Source organism: Culex quinquefasciatus, chromosome 2, assembly GCF_015732765.1.
Source record: "Culex quinquefasciatus strain JHB chromosome 2, VPISU_Cqui_1.0_pri_paternal, whole genome shotgun sequence".
Lineage (NCBI taxonomy): Eukaryota > Metazoa > Arthropoda > Insecta > Diptera > Culicidae > Culex > Culex quinquefasciatus.
The window spans coordinates 164,954,782-164,969,973 of NC_051862.1; the positions used below are offsets into that span (position 1 = coordinate 164,954,782).

At 32.7% G+C, this 15,192-nt stretch overlaps 1 protein-coding gene across 3 annotated transcripts in view; it reads left to right on the forward strand.

Annotated features, from left to right (window-relative positions):
* Positions 1-15,192, forward strand: part of LOC6038075 — a 554,342-nt gene that overhangs the window by 260,728 nt on the left and 278,422 nt on the right. For all 3 annotated transcript variants that reach the window (XM_038257659.1, XM_038257658.1, XM_038257657.1), the window contains one exon: positions 12,286-12,390. In XM_038257659.1, coding sequence (XP_038113587.1) covers positions 12,286-12,390 — 105 coding nt within the window. The remainder of the gene's footprint in view (positions 1-12,285; positions 12,391-15,192) is intronic.

Here is a 15,192-nt window from a genome sequence, read left to right on the forward strand (position 1 = left end):
TAAAAGCAGATTTCACTATTCATTACTAGATGACACCGCTGTTTTTACAAAGGAGCTTCACAGCGGTGCATTTTGCCCCGACTACCCTTTTTGTTAAAAAATTAATTAAAAATGTGTTTTTGTATGTTTTTGGACACATCTATCTACAGAATAATGAAGATTATGGCAAAAACTATCTACCACAAAACTAACAATATCAATGAATGCTTTTTATATTGTCCAAAAATCATAATGAAAGTTCAATGAAAATTAGATGAAAACACAACATTTTAATGTTTTGCAACTAACTTAAGCTGATTTTATACTACGAAGCTCAATTTTATTCAGCATGGTTTTGCAATAATAAGCTTCCAATTTCTGTGATGTTTTTCCCGGACAATTCTTTCAAATACCAAGAAAAGCAGGGGTGCATTTTGCCCCGGGGGTGCATATTAACCCCTCTCCCCCTACTTGAGCATCATGTTAGTTTCATTTGACCCAATGTCAACTCCAATATTTTAGGAGATATCATTTATATTGTTTTTGTTATTTAAAAACTTTCAGTAATTTTTCGTTTTTTGACTCATAGTCACCTCCACTGACGTACGTTGAAAAATTCATTGGAAATAATTTTTAATCGTAATTGGGTAATTCTCCGCCAACTCACACAGCAGTTGCCCCGACCCCTCTTCGATTTGCGTGAAACTTTGTCCTAAGGGGTAACTTTTGTCCCTGATCACGAATCCGAGGTCCGTTTTTTGATATCTCGTGACGGAGGGGCGGTACGACCCCTTCCATTTTGCACATGCGAAAAGAGGTGTTTTCAATAATTTGCAGCCTGAAACGGTGATGAGATAGAAATTTGGTGTCAAAGGACTTTTATGTAAATTAGACGCCCGATTTGATGGCGTAATCAAATTCGAAAACGTATTTTCATCGAAAAACACTAAAAAGTTTTAAAATTCTCCCATTTTCCGTTACTCGACTGTAAAAATTTTGGAACATGTCATTTTATGGGAAATTTAATGTTCTTTTCGAATCTACATTGTCCCAGAAGGTCATTTTTCATTTAGAACAAAATTTTTCATTTTAAAATTTCGTGTTTTTCTAACTTTGCAGGGTTATTTTTTAGAGTGTAACAATGTTCTACAAAGTTGTAGAGCAGACAATTACAAAAATTTTGATATGTATACATAAGGGGTTTGCTTATAAACATCACAAGTTATCACGATTTTACGAAAAAAAGTTTTAAAAAAGTTGGTCGTCATCGATCATGGCCGTTCATGGTCACCCGCGACAGACACGGACGACGAAACAAAGAGAAACGCAAAAAGTAACTTTTTCAAAACTTTTTTTCGTAAAATCGCGATAACTTGTGATGTTTATAAGCAAACCCCTTATGTCTATATATCAAAATTTTTGTAATTGTCTGCTCTACAACTTTGTAGAACATTGTTACACTCTAAAAATAACCCTGCAAAGTTAGAAAAACACGAAATTTTAAAATGAAAAATTTTGTTCTAAATGAAAAATGACCCTTCTGGGACAATGTAGATTCGAAAAGAACATTAAATTTCCCATAAAATGACATGTTCCAAAATTTTTTACAGTCGAGTAACGGAAAATGGGAGAATTTTTAAAACTTTTTTAGTGTTTTTTTCGATGAAAAATACGTTTTTTCGGAATTCTGATTACGCCATCAAATCGGGCGTCTAATTTTACATAAAAGTCCCTTTGACACCAAATTTCTATCTCATCACCGTTTCAGGCTGCAAATTATTGAAAAACACCTCTTTTTTCGCATGTGCAAAAATGGAAGGGGTCGTACCGCCCCTCCGTCACGAGATATCAAAAAACGGACCTCGGATTCGTGATCAGGGACAAAAGTTACCCCTTAGGACAAAGTTTCACGCAAATCGAAGAGGGGTCGGGGCAACTTTTCCCGATTTCGTGTGAGTTGGTAGAGAATTACCCAATTACTGTTTTAAAAATTACCGTAAACCGGGGTGACAGTAGTCGGATTTCAATTTATGTTTGTAATTATAATCAAAATCGTGTCTCAAAATTGATGTGTTCAAATCATGTACACAATGTCCGTGTACATTTTCTCAAAAATGTTTTAAAAGATAGTTTCGTTGAAAATTGTAATTTTTAAAGCCTCTTTGAAGTCACCCCTTTGTAGGAATATGTTTTTTACCAAATTCCGCCTACAATATTGCAAATTTAATTTATAACGTCAAATTGATGCTTAATAATGTTACTTTTACTGTTTAATTGAAAAAAAAAATTATTGTTTGTAAGTATTGTATGTTTAATTTTTTAAATAAATTTGAAGTGGTACAAATCCGGATTTACTAAAACACTTGTTCTACAGAAAATGCCTATGAATCCGAAGATATTAGTGAATTCTATTTCAATAACACTTAAAACTCGTTACTTTAATACTCATTAAAACTGTTTTCAAACTATAAAAATCCACAGATTCCTATAATGCAGTTTTTAATCCCAATTTGAATTAATTTTCATGGAGAAAACATGACACATTGAGAGTATTGATATAATCTTATTTAACAATGTTTCCACAATTAGGGTTAACTAACTTTTATTTTATTTTCAAAATTTGTTGAAAACCTCTTCTTGAGGTTTTTTAAACCTTTTACCAAGTTCAGTTTGGTTTAATAACATTCTGTTCGAATTTATTTCGTATTTTTATTTTGCTAACAAATTTCCAACTTACCAATCTCAATCTGGCTACCAATGTCACCCCGATTTACGGTTATCAAGAAAACTTAAGTTTTTCGTAAAACAAAAGATTATTAAAAAATAAAACGAAAAAAATATCGATTTTTTTTTTTTTGCAAAGCAACTATAAAAAAATACATTTTTATGATGTTAAGAAAGGAAACATAGGAAAAATATCAGAATTAAAAATGTTTTTTTGTTCAAAAATTCTTCGGTGCATGTTTGCGTTTTAAAAGAATATACTGAATTGAACATGATGTTCATTTTTAAATTAATTTTGTTTGAAAAAAACTGACTTAAATTTAATGTTTTTTTTTACTTCGCTTGCAACAAAAGTTAATATTTTAAATCTTTGGAACTATGTTGGTCTTTTTGGACTAAGACCTGAACTGGTTTTAGCTGTCAAATTGTAAAATTTACCTTACCAATATCGAATGTATGACCAATGTATGTGGATTTAAAGAAAAGGTTGGCACGAAACCCAAATTTTACTTGGAGATTTTCAGAAAATTGAAAAATAAACCATTTTACGAGCAAATTTCGGAGCGTTTTTTGGTTCAGTTTGGCATGCTAATCAACCCTGGGTAATTTTACGCCAACTCACACAGCAGTTGCCCCGACCTCTCTTCGATTTGCGTTTGCAAAACTTTCTGTTCGTAAAATCACGCTAACTCTTGATGTTTTCAAGAAAACCTTTTATGTTAACATATCAATTTTTTGTAATTTTATCCTCTAAAACTTTTTACAGTATTATTACACTCTAAAAAATAACCCTGCAAAGTTACGAAAAAAACACGAAATTTTAAAATGAAAAATTTTGTTCTAAATAAAAAAATGACCCTTCTGAATTAATATAGATTAAAAAAATACATAAAATTTCGCTTAAAATGACATATTCCAAAAAAAATTACAGTTGAGTAACGAAAATTGGCAAAATTTTTAATTTTTTTTATTGTTTTTTTCGATGAAAAATACGTTTTTTCGGAATTCTGAGTACGCCATCAAATCGGGCGTCTAATTATACATAAAAGTCCCTTTGACACCAACTTTCTATCTCATCGCCGTTTCAGGCTACAAATTATTGAAAACACCTCTTTTTTCGCATGTTCAAAAATTAAAGGGGCCGTACTGCCCCTCCGTCACGAGATATCAAAAAACGGACCTCGGATTCGTGATCAAGGACAAAAGTTACCCCTTAGGACAAAGTTTCACGCAAATCGAAGAGGGATCGGGGCAACTTTTCCCGATTTCGTGTGAGTTGATAGAGAATTATCCCCCAACAAAAAAAATCTTTTAAGCTTTTTTTGACAGCTAAAAAACATGCGTTACCTTACAATTGTCTAATCTATATGCGTTGCACGGCGTGTTTTCTGGGCATCCTTAAGGAGACAAAATAGTCATCGCTACTTTCAAATGTGTCTTAAAAGAAATTTTCTCAGCTTTCTAATGCTTCTAAGAGCAAATGTTTCATCGGCAAATTTCTGAGATATCTCTATTTTAAGTTTTTTGTTTTAATATCCTTAATCATTTATTGGAAACATTTGAATTACAGTCCAGGAAACTTGTCAAATGATGTGTTTCATGTGTCATTTACTCATCAAAATGTGCTAAATAAGACAAGAAACAACTTTGTAGAAGGTTGCAAACCGCTTAAGATTTTGAAAATGAAGTTTTAACTGATTTTTTTAATATGTGGGATTTATTCAGAAATTAAAATCATAAAACCGCATTAAAATATTATTTTTACAAGAACAAATAGATTATTACATAATTGTTGTGTACAAATAACACCGGACTGCTCTGATCCTGCTTGAAATTAGCTGATACAACCGCATTTTTTCAGGTTTGATATTGATGGGGTTTTTCAAGATTTTTATGAATTAATATCATATTTCCTCAATCAAACATTAACCAGTTGCATAGATACAAAATATGTTAATGTTTGATACTCTAAATTGAACTGCAAACTACTGTTGCAAGCTTCAGGAGAAATACTTTTCATTTGTATAAAATGATTGTTTTTGTATTTTTTGTATTAAATAATCAAGGAATTAGCAATATTTTAGAAGTTTATTAGACTCTCATCTTCAATCTTAAGAAGGAAGTTTCTGATTGATTTTTTTTTTGTTGAAATGATAAATAATATTGTTCGAACAAAAAAAAAGTTTGTGACGGTGTTTTCAGCATTCTGAATTGGAAGACTCTAGTTTTATTGCTACTTTTAAGTGCATTTTCAAAAGTAAACATTATATAAAATTTTATATTTATTTCAAACTCATGAAAATATGACTTTTGAAGCTTGCAACAGTAATATGTAGTACATTTTCGATTTTAAATCATATTTGTATTTATGTTCCTGGTTAATGTTTGTTCAAGAAAATATCAAATTTATTCATTAAAATTCAATAATACCATTCACAATCACAAAACTGCAAAAGTTTCGGTTGAACAAGCTAAATTAGAGCAGACACGTGATATTTGAACACCAAAAATATGTAAAAATCTAATAATTCTTGTAATAAATATATTTTTACACTGTTTTATCATTTAAATTTCTGAATAAATCCCATGTATTCAAAAACTCAAACAAAACATAATTTTCAAAATGTTTAGCGGTTTGCAACCTTCAACAAAGTTGTTTCTTGTCTTATTTTGCATATTTTGATGAGTAAATGACAAATGAAACACATCATTTGATAAGTTTTCTGAACTGTTAGTATAACGTTTCTAATAAATAATATAGAAATTTAAAACCAAAAAACTTAAAATAGAGTTATCTCAGAAATTTCCCGATAAAACATTTTGCTCTTAGAAGCATTGGAAAGCTGAGAAAATTTCCTATAAGACACATTTGACAGTAGCGATGACTATTTTATCCTTCAAAATTTGTTCTAGAAAACACGCCGTGCGTTGATGTTTGACAAATGGTTGACACTCTTTTTTCTTAATTTGTATTTAATGTCTTAGTTGAAAATGTGTAAACCCTGTGTTGCACAGATTTTCGTTCAAAGCAAATTTCAAAAAATATTTATTCTAAAAATATTAAATAAATTCTTCATATTTAATTGAATGTAACATAAACAGTTACAAAAGAAAAGAGTTGTCTAAAAGAATATTAAATTGAAATTGGATTAAATCCTTTTCTTATAAAACTAATTATAGAACTGTTCATGTATAAAAGAATGGAAAACTTACCAAAATATTAAAGCTAAAAGAAAAAAAATTCTTGAAAAAAAATTACTTAAAAAAATAAGCTTGCAAAGAATAGAGAATTTAAAAAAAAATAAAAGTATTAAGAATCACAGAACTAAAAACAAAGTTTTGATATCTTCAGGGATGGAAAAATCGCAAAAAAATCATTTTCGCTTGCGAACTTTCTTCACCCGCTAAAGAGAGAGGAGGCAAATCACGCAAAAGAAAATCGCTCCCGAACTTCTCCAAAAAATCAATCTGTGGATGATTTTATGTGATTTTCCTTGTTAGCATCACTTAAAATTATTTATTTCGCTTTGTTTACACTAATTGCCCAACTACAAAAAGTGACAGTTCATTTTTCGACCTGTGACGTACCACATGCAAGTGTAGTAGTGAAAAAGATGTTCCGCCGAATAATCAAGATGATGATTTTTTTAGATTCCTTTTACCGATCTTTCGGGCGCGAGAGAGGAGAGCCATGCTCCTTTTGGATTTTTTCTCTTGATGAACGTCCAAAGATTTTCTTTTGATGATGATTATTCCATCGCTGGATATCTTACACATTGCTCTTATTTTATTCTCATGTAAGTAACAGTGATAAAATTAGTACATTTTCAGTTTTTTCATCGATTTATCTCCACCCAAAACCCACCGTCCTTCGCAAACCCATCAACGCGCGTCAAACGGAAGCTGCCATAAAGTGAATTATTGGCTACTGATTCCTAGAAGAGGTGAAGAAGTAATGGTACTTCCGCGGAAACTATGGAAGCAAACTTTTCACCACGAAGGGTGGGATATAATATGGTTCATGACGATGACTGCCGACAACTTGAAGCAGAAGCAGCCAAATTTGGGAAAAAGTTGATTCTTTCATGCTTTCTGACACTTTTTTGTACGATTAATTTTTGGTCAAGTGGCAGTTATTGAGTTAGCAATCAATCCTGGTCAAGATATTAGACGACTTCGAAATCCGAACAATTAAATTGCAATGCTAAACTTTTCTCGATATGATTCCAAAATCATTTCAAAACTTCCGGGTCAGCATTTCCGACATCATCTTTTTGCACTGATAATGGCCAAACTTTCCACACTTCCTGATCCCTGACGATCTCGGACAAGTGGGCCAAAAACCCCTCGAAGGAAGGTAGAGGGAAAACCCAGTTTGAAGCTTTGCCCAATCAATTCTTGGCCTCAAATCGGCTGCTCGTCCATAAATCGGCTGCCATCATAAAACGATATCGAACTTTTTGCCCTTCTCTTCGCGTTTGACGATAAGTGGGTGGGAAGTGGGTGGAAAATCCCAAGTTGAGAAAACTTTTTGAGCGACACTGGTAAAAACATTTTTAAGCTTATTTTTTTATAAATTCCACTGAACGAAGATTTTTTGAATTTTTACTGTGCCATCTAAGTTGACGAAATACTCCTCAAGTGAGGGAGAAACAAATTCGTTGAAAAAAATATTGAATTCTGCTGCTCCTGTCGAATGGCATAACTCACAAATTTGGACCGCGCCGGTCGCCAAGCATGATTTTTTATTGCGAGTTTTATCATTGTTATTGGGAACGAGGACATCGCGACAATGATCGATGGATGGGTGGACGGGTTTTTTTTTTTCTTTGCTCTGCAGACACTGACGCGCGTGTTAACTTTGAAGGACTTTTTTATTGCTTGGGAGCTATAAAAGATGTTCGTCAGTTGGAGGCGATGAGAGCAGACGAAAAAAAAAACTTGTGAAAAAGTTTTTTGCTTGCTTCGGTAAATAAATGACATCAGCAGTTACAATGAAATTTGAAGCAAGTTAGTAAGAGCATCACTTGAAATCAAGTGTTATGATTACATTTTTAATATGATTTCAAAAGATTATTTAATTATTCCAAAAAATTGTTTTGCTTCTTATTTGTTCTAGTTATTATTTTTTATTATAAAGCACACCAAACCACGTCCTTGGTTTTGTCTCAGAATCGTCCTTCTATTCCTATTTCCAAAATCGTTTTTGTCGTGCATTTTGGACCATATTGAATTTAGAACGCCATTTTGTACAGCTAACAATGCTCACCTATTGACCTTTACAGATCCCTAAAATTTGATTTCAATCCTGAGATATTCAATAAAAACAAAAAAACGTGCATTGTTGTCACCTTTCATTATAAAAGAATTTTCATTCTTGTCCAGAATAGGCAATTTCAAAGAATTCAATTTCCCAGAATAAACCATTCCTCAGAAATATTTATTGCTTTTGTTTCACCAAAAGACGGGTCTTTTAAGATGCATTATTCCATTTAAAGAGATTTACATTTTATTAAGGTACACCATAAACTTGGTTGAATAACACTCAATTTTGTCCATTTCGAATATGAATAACATTAAAAAACTTGATTGCACAAGATAACATTCAAAGTAATTTATGGCATTATTGTCAAATCATATCTCAAAGTTAAATAATATCTCAACGCTTGTGAAGTTAAAAAAATACTTTAAGGTGTTAATAAACTCTTAGAATTTCAAAACTGTCAATCATTTTTTATTTCCTAAATTTTTATTGCATAAGCAATTCCATGTAAAATAGGAAATCTGTTGTTCCGGTGCCTCTCCGATTTCAATGATACTTTGTAGACATGTTATCCTACGCTTATGCAAGCCATTTTTGTGTATGTGGAGCCAATTTCACTCGATAATGACATTTGAGAAGGGCGTAAGTTATTTAAATATTATTTTATTTTGTAATTTAAAAATTACTCTATTTCGAAGAAATTGATCAAAGATAAACTTGTAGGAAGTTTTCCGAAAAAAAATACAATTAAAGAAAAAAAACACTTGACTTTCATGAGATTTTTTTTAATAATTATGTTTAAAAGTTTAATTTGAAGGTGAGCCCAGGATTTTTTTTCGTTCAACATTTTTGTGGAAATAGCCCAAGATGATACAAAAAGACTCACGAAAAATGAAGGACGGAGCAACTCATCTAGAAAAACATAAATCAATAATTTTAACTGTTTTTTTTTTGATGTTTTTTGACAGTTTTTATAAGACAGATTTGATTTTACAGTCTCGAAAATATTTTTACTGAAAAGCTCGTCCAATTTCCCATAAGATTGTCTTTGACCACTTTTCGAAATAACTCAATTTTTTTTCTTGATGATTTAAGCTAGGTTACTACCATCCTCTGAACTACACTGAAAAACATATTCAGTTTTACGTTATGAGTAATGCAATGAGCTTATATCTGTGAGCCCATACTTCCAATTGAAATGTGGTCAAATTATATTGAAAACATTATTTTTCGGAGAGATCGAAAAATTTCACTTTTGTTACGTATTTAAAGGGCCTCGTGGCGCGGTGGTTAGCAGCTTCGGCTGCCGATCCCTAAGTTGCTATGGGGCGCAGGTTCGATTCCCGCCTTATCCTCCTGGCCTTCTATCGGATGGGGAAGTAAAACGTCGGTCTATAGGCGTAAAAGAGGTTTTGGGTGACTCACCACACATAACCATCGGACGCCTAGAAATGAGCAGAAACTTGCAACAGAGCCCACAAAAGACCCAGGGGTCGTTAAAGTGGATTGCTTTGCTTGCTTTACGTATTAAAATATTGAAAATTGGACCATTAGTTGCTGAAATATCGACGTTAGAAAATGGTGGGTTTTTAGGTGTGACTTAGAAAACAACAAATTTTTTTTTAACTTTGCATGGCAATATCTCAGCAACTATGGGTCCTATAAACAAAGTTCAAAAAAGCAAAATATAGAGAATCTCGGCATTTCAAATACATGTTTCTCCAAAGTTGGTAAACATGAGCACTAATTAAAAAAATAAATAAAAAACTGCGACTATTTTTTTTCAAAAAAAAAGTTACCTAAAATGGCTATAACTTGAAAATGGTGCACTTTATCAAAATTTCATTAAAGTATTTTTTGATTGCAAATTTGATTTTACATCGAAAAATGAAGTTGAAAAATTTTTGCGACCAATATTTCAATTTTTTGAAAAAAAAAATCAGTATTGATTCAAAAATTCATTACAAAAATTCTTTAACTGATTTTTTGCCCGTTCTGGAAATTTCTAAAATGTTGGCATTCGATGTCTCCTAAAACAACAGAAAATGAGAACAGTGTTTTTTTTTGCAACTTGATTTGCAAATGTGAACATATTTTTGTATATTTTGTATGGACAGCTGTCAAATTTGTATGGAAAATTATATGGACAAACTAATAATGCAAAATGGCTTCTTTGGGCATACCAATGACACCAAAAAAAATTCAGCCGGATTAAAATATACAAAAATCAAAATTGAAAAAACAATTTCGTAGAGAACTGCTCTATTTCTTTTTTTTTAAACAAATTTGAAAGAATAATGAAGAATGTGAATTCAATAAATTTCAAAACTATTTTTTTTAGTAAATATTCAAAATGGGCTAAAATTAATTAAAGTTTATCTTACTAAGGCTACCAACTGTAAGATTTGCGGACATGAAACAGGCCGGATTTGTGCAGGGATTTTGCTCTTTAATACGGATTTGTAAGGAATGGAATGATTACAATAACAACTTTTCTAAATTTTGATGTTTTTTTTTACTTCGGCCAATGCTTTTTTCTAATCAAACATTGAGCAATTCTCTACCAAAACCGGAAATGGACTTTATTTGTATTTTTTTATTTGGCTCAAACTTTGAGGGGGCCTTCCCTATGACCAAATAAACTATTTTGTGTGATTGGTTCATCCATAAAAGTCTCCATACAATTTTGGCTGCTGTCCATACAAAAATTGTATGTAAATATTCAAACAACTGTAACTTTGAGTGAACTTTCTGATCAATTTGGTGTCTTCAACAAAATTGTAGGTATTGTTGAGGACTTTTGAGAAAAAAATAGGCACACGAAATTTTTTTTTTGCAGATTTTTTAATCAACTTTTTTTTTGACTAAAACTCAATTTACCAAAATACGTATTTTTTGATTTTCAAGATTTTTTGATATGTTTTAGGGGACAAAAATCCGCAACTTTTGAGCCATAGAGAAACATGGTCAAAAAATCTGCCGCCGAGTTATGAATTTTTGAAAAAATAGTGATTTTTGGAAAAAAATCGAAGTTTTATGCAAAAACAAGTTTGACATTACTTTTTAATGCAAAATTGAATTTGCAATCGAAAAGTACTGTACAGATTTTTTGATAAAGGGCTCCGTTTTCAAGATTTAGCCACCGAAAGTTTGATTTTAGCGAAATATTTGCAGTTTTTCAATTTTTAAAAATAGTGACCATGAGTGACCATTTATAAAAATATTTTTTTTTTTTGAAAAGTTCAGAAAATTGGCTATAAAATTGTCTAAGAGGCATTGAAGATTGGACCTCGGGTTGCTGAGGTAGAGCCGCTTTAAGAAAAAGAAACACGAAAATTGAAGTTTTCTAAATCTCACCAAAACAACCCACCATTTTCTAATGACCATATCTCAGCAACGAATGGTCAATGTCTCTTAGACAATTTTATAGCTAATTTTCTGAACTTTTCAAAAAAAAAAATATTTTTATAAATGGTCACTCATGGTCACTATTTTTAAAAATTGAAAAACTGCAAATATTTCGCTAAAATCAAACTTTCGGTGGCTAAATCTTGAAAACGGAGCCCTTTATCAAAAAATCTGTTCCAAGTTTAATAAAAAACGGGACCAGACGACCTGTGCGATTTCGCGGTCCTTAACCCTATTTATTTTGTGCATTTCATCCAACGATGCTGTCCTGACCTTAATTCATTCTCTAATACTCTGCAACCGAATCACTTCTCCACGTCAGTTGAGCAAACAGCATCACCAATGCAGCAAGCACAGCTCAAGGCAAACAAACAGCATTATTTGTATTATCAAATTACAATCATCCAACTCGTTTGCTGCTCTACAAATTCGAAACTTGTTCTACCGACTGCACTGACACAACGGTGCTGCTTACAACAGAACACCGAAAAACTTTGTGTGTCACTTCACTTTTGCCAACCCAACAGTTCACGATAAGGTACAATTCGTACCTTGTGTAAGAGTATGTTTGTCTCCCTGTGAGTGTGTGGGTGTGTGTGCGGGGGTGTAACTCTATTCTGCTTCGACTGCCAGCTTTTCTCCCCAATTACACCTGCTGTCAGCTGCTTTTTTGCAGCAGTTTGAGAAAAAGATTCTATTTTCGTCACATTATACCTATCTTCGTCATATTGGCGATTTGATAGCTGAAATCGAGTTTGACGATTAATTTCTGGGGCGCCCTACTTAGAACAACTGCCCAAAACAGGTTCCTCTCCCCCAGGTTCATTTGTCTGATTTTCGTTCGGAATCAAAGCGAGCTGTTTGCACTACAATTTCCATTTCTTCTTTTCTCCTCTTTCTGCCCCTGGAAGGATGCAACCTGGACAACGGTGAGGACTGCTTCCGGCAGTGCATCTACACCGAGGACGGGGGCCGGGACGCTGCCTGCAAGTGTGATCAAAGCATATCGTCTTCCTGTGAGTATTTCTACTAGTACTGCGAGTATCTACTTGTCTGTTTGTTTCTGTTTATGTTTTCATGGGTAATTAGCAAAAGTACACCAGCGAGCGCGCGTCGGATGCACCACCGACTGCTGACACGCCGCGTGAAAGCTGGTGAAAGCTGGTATTAAAGTGCACTTTGAGGGTGCTTTCGCTGGCTGACTACTTGCGGGAAATGAAAGCGCATTATGAAGTGGATGCAGCTCTTGGAGGTGTATTCTTTGTGTCGGCACTTTGCAACAATAAGGAGAGTCTTGAATTAAAACTCTCTTGTTGCACTTTGTAACATATGTTTTCCATTACATTATTAGATTTGGCCTAAAAATATCATCAAAACGGAAATATTGCTCTGAGTAATCGATTTCTTACTTTTAAGTGTTTTATAGAATTTCTGACAAAGATCACTGTCTGAATTTCTCTATTTTAATGTGGACTTCTCTTCTACGGTGAGTAGAAGAATAACTTCGAAAACAATAATCATAATCAAAAGGAAGCACAAAGAACTCCCCGGGAAGTTGCGACTAAGAATCTTAACGATTTTGCCCAAAATATCAGTGGGAAAATTTCAATGGTTCAAATTTCAACGAAAGACGCAACTTTTGATACCTGATTGATAATTCTTTGGTCCTGAGAGCTTCAAAACAGCATTTCATGTTTTCATACGACGTTTTCAAATGATAGGCTAGTCTTTTGAAACTTTAAACGATGTTTCCTCAAAAGCCTATCTAATTACCTTTCATTTGCGTCCAACACAGTTAAAATTAGAGGTGGGAGAAACCGCTCTTTTTAAGGAGCCGCTCATTTTCGTTCACTCAATAAAAACAGCGGCTCTTTTTAAATGCTATTTCGCATTTTTAATAAAAATAATGGAAAGGTTTTTCTTAATTGTTGTATTTTTAAGAGTTTTTAATATAACTTTTAAAGCAGAATTGAAAAAAAAAAAAACAAAAAAAGAGAAGGTTTGCTTGTAACCCATAAGTCTTGGCGGTCTCTATGTTAAGATTTCTACTCGAATAATTGAAATCGAATAATTGAAAGGCATCCATTTTGTAAAAAAGATCTACCAATTTAACTTAATTTCATTTATTTGAGCCAAAATTGAGCAAACACAAATATAATAGTTTGCAGTATCTTTTCTACGTTCTGATTTAATCGACAAAATCTATAATATCTAAAGTTCTTAAGGGGTTACATACATGTAAAAAATCTCCAAATACAAAAAATCATATTTCCGATTATTTATTAATTCCTTTTAAAAGATGATTTACAATCACTCCTGAAAATTTCATAAAGATATTTCATGATTTGAGTGTGTCAAAGACAATTTAAGTTTGAAGTTTTGCCATGCGCAAAGCGAACCGTCAAACTTTGGGAGCGTTTTTTTTTTTCAAAACACCGAGTTGATTTGCGGGTGCCGCGATATCTCAAGATGGGACGGACCAAATTGGCTGAAATTTGGAGTGAGGACTCTCAAGTGCATGATGCCCTAGTAACATTTTAGGTTCTAAGTAGGCCATAAAAGCCTATTTAGGCCGTATGAGGGTTTTCAGAACCATGATAAAACCTGTAAGTTTAATAATGTTACTAGGGTGAAGCCCGATTTTAAATTTAGGTTTTTAAAAAAATTCAAAAAACCAAAAAGTTTTGATTTTTTATATGAAAAAAGAGAAAAATATGTTTATCTTTATTTTAAATAAGCTTTTTGAGAATTGGCCTTCGTCATGCACGAGGACCCGTTAAGTGAGTCATCACCAAAATTTTGAGCCGATTTGGTCAACACAGATATAAGCTAATTACATTGCTCATAACTGAAAACATAATATTTTTTCAGTGTAGTATACTGCCCCTGATCGCATAAATGTCCCATATGCATTTTCATCGATTACTAGTTATTGATGCAGTTTGATTCAAAATTGTGTGCTCTTTCAAAAGAGCCTATAACATCCAGTACTTTGTTCCAGGAATCAGGAGGAAATCCAGTTTTTTCGCGAAAATTTAACACGTAGCCTTATGTATGGGACAAACTCCAAAAGCGTTTTTCGCAGCTTGCTGTTTTTGCATATGGGACATTTATGCGAACATGGGCAGTATAGTAACCTGGATAGTAAATTAGCTTATATATGTAAGCTCATACATCCAATTGAAATGTGGTCGAAGACAAACTTATGGGAAATTGGACGGGCTTTCCGGAAAAATTATTTGCGAGACCGAAAAATCAAATCTGTCATATAGAAATTGCCAAAAACCATAAAAAAACCTATTTTTTCAACATTTTTATTTTTATAACCACTGTAACTTCACAATGATTGGACTTAGGACAATGGTCAATATGGAGACACTTATGTAAAAGAGCACTTTTTAAAAAAAAAACGGTTTCAGTAAATGATTTTTGTATTTTTTTAGGTGCGTTGCTCCATCCTGCATTTTTCGTGAGTCTTTTTGTAACATCTTAGGCTTTTTTCACAAAAATTTTGAACGAAAAAAAATCGTGGGCTCACCCTTAAATTTGACTTTTAAACATAAAAAACAAAAAATCTCATAAAAATGGAGGGTTTTTTTCTTTCAGTGTATTTTTTTCGGAAAGCCCGTCAAATTTCCTACAAGTTTGTCTTTGACCACTTTTTGATACGATGCAACGGCTTTGAGATACAGCAATATTTAAGTTACAAAATACAAAAATATTTAAATAACTTAGGCCCTTCTCAAATGTTATTTTTCGAGTACTATTGGCTCCATATACACAAAAATGGCTTATATAGGCCCAGGATAACATGTCTA